Source organism: Brassica rapa, chromosome A09 (genome assembly GCF_000309985.2).
Source record: "Brassica rapa cultivar Chiifu-401-42 chromosome A09, CAAS_Brap_v3.01, whole genome shotgun sequence".
Classification (NCBI taxonomy): domain Eukaryota; kingdom Viridiplantae; phylum Streptophyta; class Magnoliopsida; order Brassicales; family Brassicaceae; genus Brassica; species Brassica rapa.
In genome coordinates this window covers 12,929,244-12,950,799 of record NC_024803.2, presented here as the reverse complement: position 1 = coordinate 12,950,799, position 21,556 = coordinate 12,929,244, and the positions used below count along the sequence as shown (strand labels likewise).

The 21,556-nt window shown below is 30.1% G+C and overlaps 4 protein-coding genes across 7 annotated transcripts; 3 read left to right on the top strand and 1 right to left on the bottom strand.

The window, feature by feature from the left end:
• Positions 1-704: 704 nt before the first annotated feature.
• LOC103839223 lies at positions 705-4,249 on the top strand. Of its 3 annotated transcripts, none has more exons than XM_033278918.1 (6): positions 705-950; positions 1,418-1,557; positions 1,626-1,669; positions 1,754-3,046; positions 3,131-3,242; positions 3,332-4,249. In XM_033278918.1, exons 2-6 carry the CDS (start codon positions 1,428-1,430, stop codon positions 4,024-4,026), a joined length of 2,274 nt encoding a protein of 757 aa, XP_033134809.1. In that variant the 5' UTR covers positions 705-950; positions 1,418-1,427; the 3' UTR covers positions 4,027-4,249. The 3 variants fall into 3 exon arrangements, with proteins under 3 accessions (XP_033134809.1, XP_033134810.1, XP_033134811.1); XM_033278919.1 differs by lacking the exon at positions 705-950 and adding an exon at positions 974-1,339; XM_033278920.1 differs by lacking the exons at positions 705-950; positions 1,626-1,669 and having other exon boundaries at positions 1,420-1,557.
• A 592-nt stretch (positions 4,250-4,841) lies between these two features.
• Positions 4,842-7,684, bottom strand: LOC103839225 (chlorophyllase-2, chloroplastic). Its single transcript, XM_009115729.3, has 2 exons — positions 6,342-7,684; positions 4,842-5,701 (listed from the first exon to the last, which is right to left on the bottom strand). The coding sequence occupies exons 1-2, from the start codon at positions 6,654-6,656 to the stop codon at positions 5,015-5,017; spliced, it is 1,002 nt and encodes a 333-aa protein (XP_009113977.1). The 5' UTR covers positions 6,657-7,684; the 3' UTR covers positions 4,842-5,014.
• Positions 7,685-7,974: 290 nt separating this feature from the next.
• On the top strand, positions 7,975-9,903 carry LOC103839226 (1,2-dihydroxy-3-keto-5-methylthiopentene dioxygenase 4). Its single transcript, XM_009115730.3, has 5 exons — positions 7,975-8,226; positions 8,324-8,411; positions 8,816-8,910; positions 9,263-9,502; positions 9,608-9,903. Exons 1-5 carry the CDS (start codon positions 8,215-8,217, stop codon positions 9,734-9,736), a joined length of 564 nt encoding a protein of 187 aa, XP_009113978.2. The 5' UTR covers positions 7,975-8,214; the 3' UTR covers positions 9,737-9,903.
• Positions 9,904-16,758: 6,855 nt separating this feature from the next.
• On the top strand, positions 16,759-18,557 carry LOC103839227 (stem-specific protein TSJT1). Of its 2 annotated transcripts, NM_001302071.1 has the most exon segments (7): positions 16,832-17,034; positions 17,646-17,886; positions 17,965-18,085; positions 18,205-18,264; positions 18,266-18,420; positions 18,422-18,447; positions 18,449-18,455. In NM_001302071.1, coding segments are annotated over 7 exon segments (813 nt in total).
• The last annotated feature ends 2,999 nt before the right edge of the window (positions 18,558-21,556 follow it).

The following is a 21,556-nucleotide window of genomic DNA, read 5'->3' as shown; positions in this document are numbered from 1 at the left end:
AATTATGTAAATAAAACAAAATAATAAAATCTCTTACAAAACTGTAGAATTATGAAAGCATGGGTTCACTCTTCATAATTATTGTTCCATTAACGTATAGTTGAAATATACTCCAAGACTTTCAAATTTTAAATTTTGCATACCTTAATAAGCTCGCAATGATTACAATTATTCTCACTTTCCTGGCTTCAATTTGATTTTCTCTTAATAAATTTATAATTAATTTATAATTGCTTGTATTTTTACTCTTTTTGTTTCATATTAAATGTGTTTTTAACTTTTAAATGTTGTTTCGTTATAAATGTTGATTTACATTTTCAATATATATTTTAGACAAATTTTTTTTATTAATAGTATTGAACTAGGTAGATAAGAAGCATGATTCAAAAGATAAATAAATAACATTGTTTATTTACTTACAAATTTAATACTAAAAAGTAAAAATGCACAATATACATATAAGGAAATCATTTTCATCAAATACTAACATAAGTATCAACTAGAATGGACTTAGGAAATCTAAATATTCCAATGGAGTATAATATAATAATCCGAATATTAAATTATGCGACATCAATAATTAATGATTATACAACCTTGTAATAATAATAGAAACGCGTTTGAAAAGAAAAAGAAAACCAAACTCCGTTTCGTTGTTCAAAAGTCGTAACCTGCTCCATTATCCATGGACAACGCAACTCTCTCTCACATCCACTTCCGTACCTGTCGCCTTCTATTTAATCGCATTTAATCCACGCGTTTCGCGTCCGACATTGCGTCGGTGATGTCACCACAATCTTCTTCTTGACTCGAAAGTCTTAACAGCGAAACAAGCTTCGACCTTTATTGCGGCGAGAAAAGCTGACTTCTTTATTGCTTACATTAAAGCTCCGGCGAGAAAGCTTTTAGCTTTATACTGCTAAATCGAATCTCCGGCGAGTTTTCACGGGGTAATGCAGATTCCGTTGAACTGTCGTTGTCCGTTGAAACGATGACGTTTTGTTCGTGAAACTTAATATACGTTCCTGATTTTCTTTTCTTTTCTCGATCTCTTTCCCTTTCAAACTGAACGCTCTCCCTGTGAATTCGCCTCTCTTCTTTCTTACCTTTTAATGCTGCTGCGTTTGCGTTTTGTAAACGCGCTACTGGAAGTAGTTTTATCTCTTTGGTGTGGCTAATAAATGCTCTCTGATTCTGACGAGTTTTGATTTCTCTTTTTAATTCTCAAGATTTCCTTCCTTTTTATTTCCCCCTCGAATTTTATTTGTTTCCCTTAATAATAATAATCTCTTTTCAAGTCTTCTTGAATCCAAACTTGTCTCCTCCTCTAACATTATTGGTTTGTCTTTGTGTACTTCAACTTGCTCAAGAAAGTCTCTGTTATACTTTGTTAACTTTTATCGTTATATGTTTTCAGCCGTTGAAAAATGAATCGGAATCGAAGAAGAAACGTTCAGCAGCCTCACGGATGTTTGGGTCGGATGGTAAACCTATTCGACTTCGGAACAGTTGCTTCTGGGAAGAAGCTTCTCACTGATAAACCCTACTTCGATGATGGTTAGCTTTCTTAACTCTCTGTGTTCTGTAAAGCTATAGATTTTGATAAATGATTATGTCTTTCACAGGTTCTATAAAGAGGAATCAACTTGATCTGTTAGAAGATAAAGTTGTGAGTTTATTATATACCTTTAAAGACAACAACAGCTTTATGTTTTATATATGTAATAAAAAAAAGTGTTCATTGTGATTGCAGGATACAGTTGCAGTCAATGGAACACCAATAAAGAAGCTTTTAGAGGAAGAGATGTCGAAAGAAATGGAATTAACTGTCGGTTCGACGAATTTGGTTGCCAAGTTAATGGGTCTTGACTCTTTTCCACATGCTAACAGCTCGAAGCCTCGGCTTAGGAGGTCACTAAGCCATGGAGAGTGTAGAGATGTCTATGAGATTTTGGATAAACCAGGCATGGACATTGTCCGCGAGAAGTTCTTGGAGGCGAAACGTTTGGTTACAGACGAGAAGCTTCGTCATTCGGAGGAGTTTCAAGAAGCTATGAAAGTTTTGAGTTCGAACAAAGAGTTGTTCCTCGAGTTTTTGCAAGAGTCGAATAACTTCTTCTCTCATCATCTCCCGGAGAAGTCGAAGCGGATCACTATTCTGAAGCCTTCAAAGACCATTGATGATGATGATGATAAGTTGGGTGAAGAAGCAGCAGCAGCCATTGAAGAAGATTATCCGAAGAAGCAATCAACTAGAATAGTTGTTCTGAAACCTACTAATGGCCTTGTCACAAAAACTTCATCATGTCCAACGTCACCAAGAGGTTTGCTTGAGGAGAGAAAGGCAAACGATGTGGTGGTTAGGAGAGTAAAGAGACAGGATGAAACTTCACATTCTTCTGTCTTCTCCAACGGCTATATAGTTGATGATAGTTATGATGCAGATTCTGAGATCATGTCGCCTGTTTCTAGGCATTCATGGGACTATATCAACAAGTATGACAGTCCTTTCTCTTCTTCTTCTCCTTTTAGCAGAGCTTCTGGTTCTCAAGAGGAGTCGTCATCAGTCTGCAGAGAAGCCAAGAAACGGCTCTCGGAGAGATGGGCATTGATGGCAGCATCAAATCAGAATTTGCAGGAGGAGAAAGTTATTGAGAAGAAAGGTGGGAACATTTCTTTAGGTGATATGCTTGCACTTTCAGATTCTATGACTGATCTTAGAACTGAAGAAGCAAATGATGGTAATAAAGAAAATGGTTTCAGTAGAGAGGAAGGCAATTCAAAGCCATTTAAAGGCCTTATGAGGTCAAAATCTCTCCCTGAATCATCCACAAGTCTTGCTCACAACAAGGGCAATCCCAAAGTTCCTGAGCAGCTTACAAAGTCAAAGAGCTTGAAATGGTCTCTGAAGGGTAAGGTCTCAAACTTTCTTTTCTCAAGGAGCAAGAAAGCAAGTGCTGAGAGATCTAATGAGGCAAATCCTGAAAGCTTGGAGTCTCGTTGTAATGATGAATCATTGTCTGCCAGAAGCATGGTTTCTCAGGAGGTATTTGTATATCATATCATGAAATACATTTGCTGATTTCAATCCATTATTTTTATTTAATATATTTTTTTGGTATCACAACAGGCAAGACTATCAACTTGCTTTCCAGCTTCAGTCTTGGAGACTTCTTCTGATGAAGATGATGAAATCTTTTTTAACTCCTCTGTTTTGAATAGATCATCATCCTCTTCTCTTGGTAAGGCTTTCATCTTAAAAGCAAAGCATCACTCTTTTTTTTTTATCATGTTTCCTTACTAAACCGAAAAATCTTTTTTAAAAAAACAGAACCGGAGATGACGATGTCCAACTTACTAGGCAAATCTCCTTCCATTGGTAGAAACTTCTCATTCAACGACTCAACAGTAGCTCGGTGCCACTCATCAAAACGCTCTACTACTATTTCCACAAGAGACGAGGAAGAAGATTTGCGTCTCCTCATCAACACACTCTTATCAGCAGCTAATCTCGATGAAGAGTCAGTACCATCGTCCATCATAGACAATCTTTTGTCTAAATGGCATTCTGTAGAAAGCCCACTGGACCCATCTCTGAGAGAGAGCTACGCAGACTCAACGGAACAGCAAAAACACGGATCAAACGTGAAGAAGCTAGTGTTTGACCTTGTTAATACACTGCTCTTGGAGCTAACACCGAGCTATCTTGGACATGGTAGCCATCATATGCTTCTTCTCTCTGGTAAGACGTTGGGAGTTTATGTGATAAACAGAATGCGAGAATGTTTAAAGGGTAACGGAAGAGTGGAGTATCGGTGGTGGGATGAAGACGGAGACTTGAGCAGTTTGGCGGTGAATAAAGTGGTGAGGACTGAAGTGGCGGAGATTGGTTCGAAGGAGAGTTTGAGGTTGGAAATGGAATGCATGGGGGAAGAAATAGAGTTGAAGTTGCTGGAGGAGTTAGTGGAGGAGGTGTTGATGGATTTTTCAGAACAATCCAAATTAGACATTCCAAATATTTGTTAATCGTATGGATGTATATTATTTATATGGTCTTAGTCGTGTGTATATGGTGAATCACATTGTTTTTTTTTTGTTTGGTTTCTATTTTGGCATGAGTGATGATGAGTGAAAGTAGTGCTTGTATACCTCTCTGACAACATTTACATCTTTCAAGAACTGTGATGTATACCATTGATGAAGACCGAATCCTGCGGTCCGAAGGAATGTGTTTAAGGCTGTTGTTGTAGGTCTGTTGTGTGTTGTGGTTTTGTTAAGAAAGCGAGCGAGCCAAGCCCATCCATGCTGGATCCCATGGATGTTGCCTTGAATATCAGTCTGGACAAATGCACCGTATAGTCTCGTAACAGTCTCCAGTGTCAAAGCACCTACTTTCTGTAGCTTGTTAAGGTATTTAAAGTTTTTTATAAGTAAATTTTGTTTTTTTTGTTTCAAATTTTTTAAAGAATCAAACCCTTGAAATGAAAAGAAAACATTCATTAGGAATCAAAATTCACTTTTTTGAAAAAAAAAAATTAATTTCTATAGAAAGGAAAGTTTGAAAAAAATTAAATATCATTTTAAATGATTTGTAAAAGTTGAAAAGTTTCTTAAATATCCTAAAATTTTCAAATATGCACAAAATTTAGATCTCTTTAAATTTTATTTGAAAAAAATAAATATAGACTTATTTACTCTTATTCAAAATTTTCATCATTGTATTTATTATTAAATCACTCAAAATACTCTGAAAATAAAAGAAATATTTTTACCAATCACTAGTAGATTTTTCTTTTTATATCTCATCAAAACCATCCAAATATTATCCAAATCCATCTAAATTCAAGCAAATCTAAGAACTTTCATAATCTTTTAAATTCCTAATCCAATCAACCCTCTTAAGTCTTTTGAATGTGATGGGTTAATTTCATGAGCCAAGAGCACACAAAATAACATCATAAGCAACAAAAGCGACTACATAGAATATATAGGAAAGTACAAGCACTAAAGAAAACTAGTTTTTAACCTCAAACTCCTGAATTTCGACAGGAACACCCTCGTGAGACTTATCTTTGATTTTAACCAATTCACTATCATCTCCTTCCAAATAAGCCATCAAAAACGCCACAATACTTCCACCAACAAATCTCCTCATTGGTCTTCTCTCTTCACCATTCTTACACAAATAGTGAGAAATCTTGCCTCTAATCCCTTCAGTATCATCATCAAGCATGTCCAAATGCCCGTAATCCTTTGCGACAAAATGCCACGCTGGACCTTGACATTCCTGGAAGAAATCTCGGTGGTTCACTCCGGGAGGCGCGCACGGAGGAAATAACAGGTTCGGGCTAATTTCACCAAGTCCCGAACCGATCACTAGAACAGGCATTTTGTCCAGGTCAAATGAGTTTGGTTCGTAGGTTAAAACTGGAGGAGGGGTTTGTTTCCCTTTCCCCATCCCATCGACCGGATCTATACCGATCAATGCCGAGATCTTTAGGTCGGACGAGTATCCAAATTTCTTTAAGGCCACGGCAAATGCGGTTTTACCGCCACGGCTATGGCCGGAGAGTGCGAGTTTAGATAGGTTTGGTGTTACTTGTGGTGGAAGAAAGTGGTTTAGTCCGGCTGATAACCAATCAATAATCTCCACAGTTGATTTAATCTCGTCCATCGTGTCTGGTCCGGCAATGCTATATAACTGTTGAATATTATAACCAAGAATTTTGATTTTACAACAAAATCATTCTCGTAGCATGAATATAAGTGTGTAACTATAATACGGTTCTTGGAAAATTCCAGAGATTATAATGAATTGAAAAATTGATTCAGAGACAAAGAAAAAAAGCACACATCAAGTGGACCCATCGATTTGCATATTTGTTCTTATTTTTCTTCTTGTCTAAGGTTTTCATAAGAGCCAAACAAAAATAAGGTTTCAAGAAGAAAGAAACTCAGTGAAACGTGGCATCATGTACACCATTGAAATGAGTAATAGTTTCATTGATGTATTTTGCTGTGTTTGTCCTCCTTAATCTTAATCAATTAATAAATGTCTCTTTATGATTTTGTATTCAGTTAGAAATCTCCAAATCCTATTTTTACACGTAAGTTTTGCATTAATCCATCAGAACTATTTACTGGAGTTAGTCCATTGGAACATTCAAAATTAAACCCAAAGGGACTGAGACTACTGTTACCACGCGCAGATTCACACCTAGCTAACTAAACTCTACGCACTGTGAATCAAAATTAAAAATAAATTTCAGTGGCTATTAATTAATTTCTGAATCAGTGTAATTAATTCAAATTCAAATTCAAATTGTGGGATAGAACTGAACCTGCGGAGCGATGACAATGAAGCCATGGGAAGAGACATGCAACATAAGCTGGGAATAAAATGAGTTGTACAGAAGGTAACCATGGAGGAGCATCACCACCGGATATTCTCCTTCCTCCACCGGCGTTGCCACCAAAAGCCTCTTCGGCGGAGACTGCGGAGTCGGAGAAGAAGAGGGCGTTTTCCAGCAGCAAGATGATAAGCCTACTGTTAAGAGATCTGTTTTGAATTTGCCATCCTCAAAGGAGTTTGCTGATGATGAAGAGGACATTTCCTTTATCAAAAACAAAATAAAGAAAAGAAAAGAGGGGGACATTTTTTCCTTCTTCTATTTCTTTGTGTTATATATTTTTTTTGTGTAGATTTTTGAAAATGAAATGAGTGAGAGATTGGTTATAGCATGAGAAATGTTTAAGTACTTTATGTCGAGATATTTTATTTCTCAATTTTGAATACTTAACAAGTGTATAATTAAATCCAGAAATAAGAAGTTTAATTGGAGTTTTTATTATTTTAATTGATTTCAGTAAATTATAAAAATATGGAGATTTTGTATTTCGTTTTTATGAAACTAAGAAAATAAGTGTTTTCACATTAAGGTATTGAGTAAAAATTGATGCAGAATCTATGAGTAACAAAGAATATAAAGCAATTAGTATCAAGTAAGTAGAGAAAACAAGGTAGAAAAAGAAAGAAATTGAATCTGTTAAGTAATAAAATAAGATGATCCTGCTAAATAGAGAAATAAATCCAATTTTTTTTTTTAAAAAATTAGGATATTTGGATTCGTGGCACAACTACTTTGGAATTTTTGAAAGATAAATTGATAGTGTTCGAACAAAGAAAATTAAATTGATATACGTTATAGTTTTTATTTATATGTGAACTGAAATGATGTGCATATAAAACGTAATGAAGTAAAGATTTTGAAAGAAGGATGATGATAATTAAAAAGGTAAAGAGATGATATTATAGCCTGGGTGTTCGGGTATTCGGATCAGATTCGGACCGGTTCCTTTTGGATCCGGATCTTTTTGGGTCCTAAATATTTAGACCCAATAGATACTTAAAAATTTTCGGTCCGGGTCGGTTTGGTCTATAATTAAAATATCCATAAAAGATCCGTAATTTTTTGGGTCTATATCAGATCCAGATCGGGTTCGAGTATTTAAGATTTGAAAAGAAGATATACTCAATTCCATCAATTTTAGTTGAATATTTGTCATATATATTTAAAATTTTACAAAACAACTTAAATAAAACTATTAATAATTAAAATAAAACATTTTAAAACTCTAAATTTTATATTTTAAAGCCTTATATTACGTAAAAAAATTTAAAAAATAATAACAAATGTTGTTAAAAAAAGACATTTCAACTAAATCATAAAATAATATATATATATATATATATATAAAATAGAACACAAATACATCATAGTTTTAAATATACATGTTTTTAAGTCGGGTAAAAATCGGTTTTTACCGAGTCAGGTCTATTCGGATCGGCTCTTTTTGGGTTCGAGTCTATTCGGGTCGGTTTCTTTTCGGTTCTGATTCTTTCGGGTAAAAACATTTAGACCCAAAAAATATTTATAAATTTTCAGTCCAGTTCTGGATCGGGTATTTTTGGGTCAGTTGTAGTTAAGATCTTCGGAAGTCCATAATAATTTTTTTTTGTCAGCCTGAGGTCCATAATTAAAATATATTTTTTGGAACCAGAATAAATAAATAAAAACTAGAGGAAATCATAAGCCGTACACGTGACAATCATCGACGGAGGAAATGATCTCTTCACCTCTTTATCGAATCATTTTCGGATGAGACTGAAATCGAAGCACTCACATAGACGAACGAAGAAGATCAAGATCAGGAATGGCTCTCGATGTAACCTAATTATTCTTCACCTTATTGAATTCGATACTCTTATCTTCACGTTCCAATCAGAGTTTTTTTTGCTGAGGCCATGTGAGTGTTGGTGCAGGCATGGTTAATGGATGATAGCAATGAAGATCAGAGACTTCCTCATCATCCTAACCCCAAAGAACTCCTCACTATGGACTACTTGGCAGGTTTCTCTCTCTCTCTCGCTTCCACTTACTCTTTACCTTCTTTTTTTCGTTTGCAAAACGAGTTCCTTCCATTTCGCTTTCATATTCGCACCAATCTCTAACTGAAATGTTCCAATGAATAAACGACTCTTTATATGTGTAAGTTATCGTCATTTCGAAACTGTGATTGTCGTGAATACGATGTTGTAGTTTGGATAATATATGTGTGTGATGTCGTTCATGCTTTATTGTATTTTGAGTTGTGACTACAAGATAAAGTATATGAGCTCTTAGATAAAAAAAAAAAAAAGAGCTGACACGAAAGGAACTTAAACTAAGGAATTGATTAAATATACACAAGAGCAGATCATAAAAGTAGACAATTATTTCAATTTCTCTAACAATAGTTGTGCTGTGTCTTGCAGAACTGGGAGTATTGTACTGGAAGTTGAACCCTGAGAACTACGAGAATGATTCCGAGCTAGGCAAGATTAGAGATGAAAGGGGTTACGATTACATGGTACGTTCCGGTTAATTACCTCTTTGTGATGGCTTAGTATTACTCTCACTCGTTAATCTCATGAGAAAAATGATTGAACACGAGTAGTATTAGGATACTAGGGCTATATAATCTTCCACAACGAGAAGGGTGATACATAAACCTTATACACTAGCTGCTTTATGAGATTGAGTATATAAGGCTCTATCTAAGCTAAGAGCTAATATAATCTTATAGTAGTATATATGTTCAGGTAACACAGTGCCTTCTTCAATTTAGGCTTTGGCTTTGAAACCCCATGTGCCAGCTGCTTAGTTAATATCTAACAAATTTGATGCGTAGAACTTTTAACTGTAAACAATCTTTATTGTAGGATATGCTTGATCTGTGTCCCGAGAAAGTCAGCAACTACGAGGAGAAGCTGAAGAACTTTTTCACAGAACACATTCACAAGGACGAAGAGATTCGTTACTGCCTAGCGGGAAGTGGCTACTTTGATGTTAGGGACAAGGATGACCGTTGGATCCGAATCTGGATGAAACCGGGCGATCTCATTGTCCTTCCTGCCGGAATCTACCACCGGTTCACGCTCGACACCAGCAACTACATCAAGGTATTATACAACCTCTCTACTAAAACGCTGATGAAACTGATACATTTGCTATTAAAAAGATTTGATCGTTGGATTTTGATGAATTGGTTGTTTTTGGTTTTGCAGCTAATGAGGCTGTTTGTGGGAGAACCGGTTTGGACACCATATAACCGGCCGCAGGAAGAACACCCGGTTAGGAAGGAGTATATAAAGAGCTTAACCCACAAGTTTGGAGAAAGCATTCAAGCTCATTAAGAAGATAGTACTGTGGTGCATTTCTATGTATTGTTTACTCAGTTGTGCTTGTAATATATTTGTGCTTTTTTCAGATAAACAAAATATTTGCCACCTAACTACTGAAAGTACTGAAAGTTGTTAAACGTTTATGTGTTTAATTTTACATTTGAAATGTGTTTTTAGCATCTTTTATAAAAAAATATATTATCTAAAATTATATCAAAAAGTGGAATTTTTTTAATAAGTATTCAATGAGTTATATCAACTCAATTATGTAGAGTTTTTTTTTATGGGTATTTAGCTTCCCATAGCTTCCTTCGTTAGATGATCAAAGACAAGATGAGGTTGAAACGGAGATGGGTAGTGAGAGAAGAATTTGGATATATTTTGTTTTGAGGGATGAGATATATAGTTTAGGGAAACATTTGCAATAATTTTTATTAAATTACAGTCTTTTGAAACTTTCTTTCATCCACAACACTTTACCTCTTTAAGAAAACTTAATGTGATCATTTTGATTTTTGAGGACTATTTAAATAACAAAAACTAAAATGACTATTTAGCAGATTTTGCCTTCAATTAAATATCAAAAATATTTTAGATATTAAACAAGGAGCCTTTCCCATTAAGCTGACCCTGAGTCATTATGAACAGAACCAAAATCGAAGAGATGAAAGTATTGAGAGAATGTAAAAAAAACCAAGTTGTTGACAAAAAAAAATTAAAAAAAAATTAAACAAGGAGCCTAATAGTTTGTATTTTTATAATATGTTTACATTTCCATTTGTCATCTCAGCCTATTTACATTTTTCTTATGACTCGAAACAATATACTCTTTAAATATGCAATACTAGGGTTGGCCCGCCTTACGGGCGGGATATTAGTTAATTTGATATTCACTAAATGCTCGAGTTGAAATTTGTTTTAAAATTCAAGAATTTGGTTATTTGTTATGTCTTACTTATTAGTATGCGGTGGTATAGTTGTTTTTCGATTATTCTTGCTTTGGTATTGTATCAAATTAACTAATTGTCCAACTCATAATTATAGATGTACAAATGTGGATTTGTGATAAAGTTTGATGACAATACTGTTTTTTTTTTAATTCTTATTCATAGTGGAGTGTGCATGTGTCAGAAAGAGGCATATAACAACTTTTATGTTTTTATGTATGGATTTTAAATATATATTATTTTGTATAATGCATACTTGCTCTACAACATTTGCTTGTAGACAAAAAAATTGTTTTCTATATTTTTAAAAGAGAAAATATTTAGTCTAGAATATAACATGGACATATGTATTGACTATATATAGAAGTTGGGTGTTATTTTGAAATGACATATGTATAGAGATTTTTCAACCATTACTTCACTGGCACAAAACATTTATAACTGTAAATACCTTCTTTTAAAAGCAAAACTAATAAAAGCGTGTACAACAAATGTATTTTGATATATATTATATGCATCAAGTTATAAAAGTTGGAAACATTGCAAAACTGTTTGGAGCAAAGTTTTTAACTTCACGATCTTCATCTTGATGTCAGTTCAGTGTCGGTCATCGCCACAAGTAGAAGAAGCATGAGCTTCCAGCTGACATGATAATAAGTATTTTCACGGTCACGTATTTATAAAAAGTGACTTTAGCCTAGTGGTTCTAAGAGAAATTATCAGTGCTAGAGGTGCTGGGTTCAATTACCCTTAACTGCATTCATTTATTTTGGTCTTAAATATAAAATGGGACACGTGTCACTCCCAGAACGCACAAATTGATGACGTGGCTTCACGGGAGAGATGCGAACATTTCTTTATATATATAGATACTAGGGATTGACCCGGGCTACGCCCGGAATTTTTATTTTTTTTTCTAATTTAAGTTGTTAAATTATTTATATTTAGGTTATGATATATATTTATATAAATGTTAAGATGCATGTCATAATTAAAATTTATTTTTAAATTTTAACACGTTAAAGTAACATATTTTGTACTGTTTAAATATTTTTTTGTAATTTTGTTGGCTATCTAGTTATCATATTTAGCAAAACTATTTGTTGAGTATTTGAATAAATGTTTTAGATATTTAATTAAACTGCAGAGTATTTTCGGTTCGACCACATGCTCAACAATCTATCGATCCGTAAAAAGATGGACGATCTCCTTGGCCAGGTAAGTAAAATTTTAGCAAAAATATCTTTGATTTTCAAATATTAAGTATATAACTATTCTTTTGAATATTGTTTTTTTTTTAATTGTATTTTTTGATTAAATTATTGTATTATAATGTTTATGTAAATATTTTTTGTGATGTTTGAATTTGTGTTGTTCGTATACTTAACCTAGATGATATTGATGTTTAACAATTTATTGTTTTCTGGAAATAGAAAATAATGATATATCAAAAAAGTATCTAATACTTGTTAAATGATAGTATAATGTAAATTACATCCATTATTTGAAAATAACCATTTGTTGTTTTTATTTTTTTTAAATCAGAAATTATTTTTATTTAAAAACATTATTCATATATAATATATTAGTTTAAGTTTGGAAGATTAATTTATATATATAAATTATGTATATTTAAAAAAAAATTAAGATATTATATATTGAGTAACTGAATAAAAGCTGAATTTCTTATCTTGAAAATCAAATATTTATATTTTTGTCTTCATGTTGTACTCATATTTATAACTCAGTATATTTTTAAAAAACTTAGTTTTAAGTAATAAACGAATTTAATAAATTAAATTCATCACCTATAATGTTCTGTAAACTATATTTGAAAACTCTCTAAAATTATATTTTAAGCATAATATTACTATTATTTAATATAAGTTATTTTAAGCATAATATATGCTAAACCAACTTAAATTATATTTACAATAGGACCATCCTAAACTGGTTAATAAACCAAAAACAATACTAAACCAACATGAACCAATACCTAATTTGGCGAGGAAGGAAGTGTTTCGGGATAAACGTTTGAATGATTATTAACTGTAATGGTTTGATCATGAAAGAGTTAGTACGAATATTAAATTTGTAAGAATACCTTTGAGTCTATGAAAAGCAATTCAATTCCCATGAATAAGTTTGGTTTTTGAAAGTTGCGGGTTTCCCAACAATGAATCCACCTAACAAAAAGTTCGTTGTTATAAAAAATCTCTTTCAAGGTCATTAAAGGTTTTTGGGACGGCAAGAGTTGATGGTGGAACCATTTTTTTGCTCGAGTGCTTTGAAGTTTTTCTTGATAGTGTGAGGTTGATGTTGATGGAATAATGAGTTTTATAGGGACTTTCTTGATGTAAAACTATACATTTTTATTTTTTTTTTGTTAAATGTGGTATTTCCATTTTTATATAATTTACTACCATTTTAAGATAGATGTACATTTTAAGATCGATGTTTAAATCTTAATGTACTTTTTCCATTTTTTAAAATGTTTATTTCCACTTCTTATATTTTTTATTTACGTAATATCTATATTTTATATTTTAAAATAGATATTTAAATCTTAATGTACTTTTTCCATTTTTTTTTAAATTGTGTATTTACTTTTATCATATATTTTATATTTTAAGATAGATGTTTAATGCTTAATGAACTTTTTCCATTTTTTTTAAAAAATGTGTATTTACTTATTATTATATATATAATTCATATATTATATATTTATATTATTTACTTATTATTTATTTTCCTGTATATGTATTTCCATTTCTTGTACTTTTTATTTACTTAATATCTCTATTTTATATTTTAATATAGATGTTTAAATCTTAATGTACATTTTCTCTTTTTTTTTTAAATTGTATATTTCCATTTGTTATACTTTCTATTTACGTAATATCTATATTTTAAATTTTAAGATATATTTTTAAATCTTAATGTAATTTTCCATTTTTTAAATTGGGTATTTTCTTATAATATATATTTACTTATTATTTATTTTTCTTTATATTGTGTATTTCTATTTCTTATACTTTCTATTTACTAATAATTTTATAATTTAAGGTAGATTTACATTTTAAGATAGATGTTTAAATACTAATGTACTTTTTCCAATTTTTAAATTGTGTATTTTCTTTTCTTATACTTTCTATTTGCGTAATATCTATATTTTATATTTTAAGATAGATGTTTAAATCTTAATATACTTTTTCCATTGTTTTTAAGTTGTGTATTTCTTTTTCTTATACTTTTTATTTACTTAATATCTATATTTTACATTTTAAGATAGATGTTTAATATTTAATGTACTCTTTCCATTTTTTAAAAATTGTGCATGTACTTATTATTGTATATATAATTCGTATATTTATATATTTATAATATTTACTTATTATTTATTTTTATATATATTGAGTATTTCTCTTTCTTATACTTTATATTTAGTTAATATCTATATTTTATATTTTAAGATAGATGTTTAAATCTTAATGTATTTTTACATTATTAATGTAAAACGACAATATTTAATAGAAGAACTTGGACAAATAGTCAAATAGTTATATTTATGTTTTTTTTATTTTTTTATAAAATGGTAATGTTACATTATGGAGATAAGCCGTTTTTTTTAGTGAAAAATGGAAATCTTACATATATTTAATGTAGTTTTTCCATTTTTTTATGTTGTATGTTTACATATTATTGTTATTCTTAAATATAAAATGGTAATCTTACATATGTTTAATGTAGTATTTCCATTTTTTTTATGTTGTATGTTTACATATTATTTATTATTTTCGAAATTATATATAATGTTTTTTTTGCAAAATAGTAATTTTACATTATGGAGATAAACCGTCTTTGTTTTAGTGAAAAATGGTAATCTTACATATGTTTAATGTAGTTTTTCTATTTTTATGTTGTATGTTTACATATTATTTTTTTAAATTAAAAATGTAAAATGGTAATCTTACATATGTTTAATGTAGTATTTCCATTTTTTATGTTGTATGTTTACATATATTTATTATTTTCGAAATTATATATAATGTTTTTTTGTTTTTTTATATAAAATGGTAATGTTACATTATGGAGATAAGCCGTCTTTTTTTCAAATGAAAAATGGTAATCTTACATATGTTTAATGTAGTTTTTCTATTTTTTATGCTGTATGTTTACATATTATTTATAATTTGCGAAAATTAGTAATATTAAAGTGTAAAACTATATTTTATGCCACGTGTCATCTTTTGGGAGAAGTTTTTTTTGCTGATGTGGACGCTCTATGGAGCCTCCAAAGGTCCCTTTTATTAGTAAGTACTCTTTCCATTTTTTAAAAATTGTGCATGTACTTATTATTGTATATATAATTCGTATATTTATATATTTATAATATTTACTTATTATTTATTTTTATATATATTGAGTATTTCTCTTTCTTATACTTTATATTTAGTTAATATCTATATTTTATATTTTAAGATAGATGTTTAAATCTTAATGTATTTTTACATTATTAATGTAAAACGGCAATGTTTAATAGAAGAACTTGGACAAATAGTCAAATAGTTATATTTATGTTTTTTTTCTTTTTTTATAAAATGGTAATGTTACATTATGGAGATAAGCCGCTTTTTTTTAGTGAAAAATGGAAATCTTACATATATTTAATGTAGTTTTTCCATTTTTTTATGTTGTATGTTTACATATTATTGTTATTCTTAAATATAAAATGGTAGTCTTAAATATGTTTAATGTAGTATTTCCATTTTTTTTTATGTTGTATGTTTACATATTATTTATTATTTTCGAAATTATATATAATGTTTTTTTTGCAAAATAGTAATTTTACATTATGGAGATAAATCGTCTTTTTTTAGTGAAAAATGGCAATCTTACATATGTTTAATGTAGGTTTTCTATTTTTATGTTGTATGTTTACATATTATTTTTTTTAAATTAAAAATGTAAAATGGTAATCTTACATATGTTTAATGTAGTATTTCCATTTTTTATGTTGTATGTTTACATATATTTATTATTTTCGAAATTATATATAATGTTTTTTTGTTTTTTATATAAAATGGTAATGTTACATTATGGAGATAAGCCGTCTTTTTTTCAAGTGAAAAATGGTAATCTTACATATGTTTAATGTAGTTTTTCTATTTTTTATGCTGTATGTTTACATATTATTTATAATTTGCGAAAATTAGTAATATTAAAGTGTAAAACTATATTTTATGCCACGTGTCATTTTTTGGGAGAAGTTTTTTTTGCTGATGTGGACGCTCTATGGAGCCTCCAAAGGTCCCTTTTATTAGTAAGGATTTAAATTAAAGTCGGTTATACGTTTCGATCGAAACGCGTGATAAATCTACCGTTGGATTGACTTTTCTTAAGGATTGTGTCCTCCCATGTGCGTTGCCTCGATTTATTTATTTATAATTAAGAAAATCGAGTGCACGTACTCGCCACGTCATTTTCCTGACTTTAATTTTTTAAATCTTATCCTCTATCGTATTCGTACCATGGGATTCTCCACAAAATAAAAGTAGTATATGTTTATAAGCGAATTATGATTAAATGATTCCGCCATCTAAGGAAAGTTTCTCTAATTACAAAATAATTATCTCAATCAACGTATAATAAGTTTCAGAAAATGGTAAGAAATTATAGTCTGAATAATCTGATTGTTGGTCTATTTAATATAATACATCACCGGAAATATTCGGCATCGACCATTCATATGTATTTAAATCTAATTAAGTCAATATATATAACATGTCCCCTGTTTATAACGTCTAATTATATAAATTTTATCTAAAAGAAGTTATTACATTCCAAAATTATGAGTAAAATTGCGTTATTTATCACACAATTAATACTATTTTTACTAAATCAGATAAATTTAGCTTTCCTTTTTCAAAATAAATCAAATCCCAAATCATTTATTTACCAATTACGCTGAAAGGGGGAAATATCCAAAACTGAAACCTATCCTATCGCGACACGTGTCTACAAGGAAGGGCAAAATCGAGAATAGACATATGGTACAAGATTCCTTTATAGCCTTCCCGGTCTTTCTCTCTTTCATCATCCGTAACTTTTTCTCCATTGATTTTCTCTCTCAATTCAAATCAGAATCAAAGCAAAAAAAATGTTGGCTGTGTTCGAGAAGACCGTGGCGAACAGCCCCGATGCACTGCAGAGCCCTCACTCCGATTCGCCTTCGTACGCCTTGAAAGAAGGATATCTGGCGAGTCAATTCGTTTCCAAAAACTCGAACTCCGTCACGCTTAACCTCGGATCGTCGGGAGTGCTCGCTTACTCTCTCGATAACACCGATCATCTTGTTCACAGGTCAAATCCAAGTCCTCATTTCTCTCTTACGTTACGTGATTTGATCTAGCGGGATCGTTTTGATGTTGACCAAGTGCTCATGATTTTGATTTCGATTTTGTTGTATTCTGCAATCGGATCGATCAGATTTGCGAGATTGAACGATCGTTTGCTGTTTTACTTAGATTTGACTTTGTTTCCCCATCCGATCTAGGACTCATCGTTTTGTTTGTGGTGGCGCTAAGTTTGTTAATGATGATGACGAATCTTTGTAGGATTAGAGATTTCTATAAACGTATTTTGACTTGCTTGTGATCTTGCTAATGATGATGATGATGACGAAATGTTAGTGAGCTATCGTTTGAATATGTAATTAGATTTTCTCGACGAGATCTAAACACCAGGTTTAAGTTATTAGGGGATCTCGATACGTATTTGGATTTGCTTGTGATGTTCTTGGTGATGATGATGATGATGACGATATGTTATTGTTCTATCGATAGAGCCTAGAACTAGAATTTCTTTCTATGAAGAGATCTAAACACTAGTTTTTAATTTATAGCGTCTCTTGCTTTCTCTATATTTGGTGATTTGTTTTTTTTTTTTTTTTGGACTTCTTTCTGATTTGACAGATTGTTTGCGGTTGTGGATGACATCTTCTGCATATTCCGAGGACACATTGAGAACCTCCCGTTTCTGAGGCAGCAGTATGGGCTGAGCAAAGTCACGAACGAGGCCATCATGGTCATTGAGGCTTACAGGACTCTACGTGACCGTGGCCCTTACCCCGTCGACAAAGTTGTCAGAGATTTCCACGGCAACTTTGCCTTCATCCTCTTTGATGGCACCAACAAGACCGTCTTTGCTGCTGCTGTAACCACTCTCTTCTTGTTCTGCCTGTTTTTTTTGGGTTATTTTGAGAATGGATTTTGATGGTTTGTCAATGTGCAGGATGCTGATGGTACTGTGCCCTTCTTCTGGGGAACTGATGCTGAAGGTCACCTTGTTCTCTCTGATGACTCAGCCATTGTGAAGAAAGGTTGCTCCAAATCTTACAGTCCTTTCCCTAAAGGTAATTTAAGTTCGCTCTATGTTTTGGCTAATTAAGACCTTGCTTGGGTTGTTGTGTGATTGTAGTGATGTAATTTACTAAAAAGGTTATAACTTGTTACATGGTTTGGGGTTTTGAAGGTTGCTTCTTTACATCATCGGGAGGATTGAGGAGCTTTGAGCACCCCAAGAACCAGCTGAAGCCAGTGCCGAGGGTGGATAGCTCAGGAGAGGTGTGTGGTGCCACCTTCCAGGTTGATGCTGAGGTTAAGAGAGAGGGTACCGGGATGCCTAGAGTCGAGAGCTCCCAAAACTGGGCCGGTCATATCTAAACCGGAAATGTTTACCGAATTTACAAGCCCGAGCAGAGACGAGACTTTTGTTTCGGTTAAAATATCTCTGAGAATTTCCTAATTACTTTACCAATGTTGTTTCTCTGTTTGCGTTTCTCGGATTCAAATAAAAAAATAAGATTTTTTTCATCATTTGTTTTATGTTTTGGGTGAATTTGTCGAATAACCATAGTGAAAAAAAGGTCTATCGGTATCACTTGCACAACATGACTGGTTCATAAGCTAATGGGTCTGAGAAATGTTTATCAAATGTAATTAGGCACATTACAATTTACAATTAGCAAAGATGTGAAAGGTTTATATAGCGGTTGAAAGCCCATCTTAAAGCAAGCCTCTTGATGCTCAAGAAAAAAAAGCACAGCTTCTTAGAGCATCTCCAACCCCACTCTATATTTTACTCCAAAATTGAGAAAATGGAGTGGAAAATAGAGTGATGAACAAAAAATAAAAGCATATACTCTATAATCTAGTAATGCTTTTATTTTTTGTTCATCACTCCATTTTCCACTCCATTTTTTTAATTTTGGAGTAAAATATTGAGTGAGGTTGGAGATACCCTTAGACGCGTAATCAAGTTCCACTATCTAAAGAATCCCAGGTTCGAATTTAAACTCGAAACTTAAAATAAGACTAGTGGTATGAGGTCATATATGCTCATAGCATAACTTTATTAAGCTTATCTCCACTTTAATCTTATCACATAACGTATATTTATTATAGTGATTTTGAACCCTAAAAACTAATGTTTTATTTGTACGATTTTTTCCTTCACCAATCAAAGTTGGAGATCTATTATACGTGCACCACCCCTGAATACATATGTATGCGTGTGCGTCTCATTGAAAAAGACAGAGTAAATATTTAACTATATAGCATTTGTAACGTTCCATATGTCATGGATATGACAAAAGAATAATGTTGGTGTTTGTCGGTTAGAGAATGCCCGCAAATTATTTTCACATAAACCAATAAAAATCAAAAACGTAGAAGGTGTAGAGAGATATGCGACTAGTAAAAATAAGTTTTTTTTTTCAGCAAGATAAGTTTTTTTTTTGTAAAAATTATTCCGACTAGTATATTAATATAATATAAGCATAATTATATATACACATTTCATTAGTCAAAATAATATTATAAATCTTATATATTAAAACAGAAGTCACAACCTTGATTCATGTATGATTTTTTTTTTAAATGGACCTAATGGACCTATTCATAGAAATTCATATTACATTTTAGTTTAGACTAATAATAAATAGAATTTTTAAAATATTTTAATCATAATATCTTTTGATATCTTTTCATTTTAAATATAAATATATTTATTTTAAAATTCTGACAAATCTGTTTAAAAAGATTTTTACAAGATCTTCATTTTTGAAATTATATTTAAATATTTTTGCTAATTTCAAAATTAGTTTAAAATATTATTATACATTAATATATTCAATTATATAAATAAAAAATAAAAAATCTATAATATTTTATTTATTATATAATCATAATCAATCATATTAAAATAAATTATTATATTGAGACAAATATAATAAAATTGTATTAAATTTATATATTTATATATTTTATTTTCGTAATTATTAAATATTTATGTTCAAAATAAAATTCAATATGTTGGTAAGATGGGTTAACATTATCAAACTATATAATACATGTATAAAAATTAACATGTGTTTCTTTAAAGTTAATAATATAAAATTTTTGTAACTACTTTAATCATAAAATAATATATATTTATATATTATATTTTAAAAATTCTAATAAATCTGTGTAAAAATATTTGAACAATAACTTAATGTATTTTAAGTTATCATTTAAAAATGAAAATAAATAAATTATATCCTATTTTATCTACTTTATAGTCATGATCATGTTAAAATATAATTATTATACTAAAATAAATATGATAAAATTATATTCAATTGATAAATTTATAAATTTTATTTTCATAATTATAAACTATTTATTTAAAATATAATATGATGATAGAACAGCTTAAAATTAACAAACTATATAATACATGTCTAAAAATTAACATATCTTAGACTTTTATATATAGAATAATAAATTATCTAAAATGAATAAGCATAAAAATATTGGTAAAAAGAAATCCAATTTTGAAAGACGGGTCAGAATTTAGCATAAATTAAATACAAAATAATTTTTAAATATATTTTCTCATGAATATATTAATTTGCTTAATAACTAAATGCAAATACAATAAGATAAATATATAATAAGAAGTGGTAAATACATACGGTTTAAACAATTAATTAATTATAACCTGCAAATTATAAAATTATTGTATTTGAAATAGTTATATAAATATTTAAGTATATGATTAACATTAAAAATATATACCACTTATGTTCTAAAACAATAATTTATGTATAGAAAAGTGAAAACAAACACCCGTGCGGTTGCACGGATCAAAATCTAGTATATTTTAAATTTTAAATAAATTATCCAATAGCAATTATACTCATTAATTAGTCTACCAGTTGATCAAATCTTCTTCTCTATTAAAAAAGTAAGTACAAATATTATTTACCATAAAATGTCATACTAAGTTCATTTTATTAATTACATCTATTTGATTATATATATTAATCTATTAAAAATATAACATATATAAAAATCTTAATAATTATAAAGATATTACTAATAAATCAATTTTAATTGTACATTTTCATTTTCATTTTATTTATAGCAAAATCTATTGAGAAAACGTCTCAAGCAAATCTTACTAAAATTTTAAATATTTTTCTAAATTAATGCATTCATTAATTTGGTAATTATTAATATAGTGTTATTATAAAATAATTTGAAATACAATTTTACTATAAAACAAAAAATTAAAAATTTTATTCTATTTTAGAAATTTATAATTATAGGTTATAGTATATTAAAATAGAAGTAACATATGAATTAAATATGAAAATTATATTAAATTTCGAAATTAACATTATTAAAGTTACTTTCATTTAAATAAATAAATAAAGTATCAATCAGCGTTTAAAAATATTAAAATATCATTCATTGTTTAAAAGGATTAAATTCATAAATAATACGGTATTTTTATACCAAAAAAAAATTATTAACAAATGTTAAACTTTTATATTTAT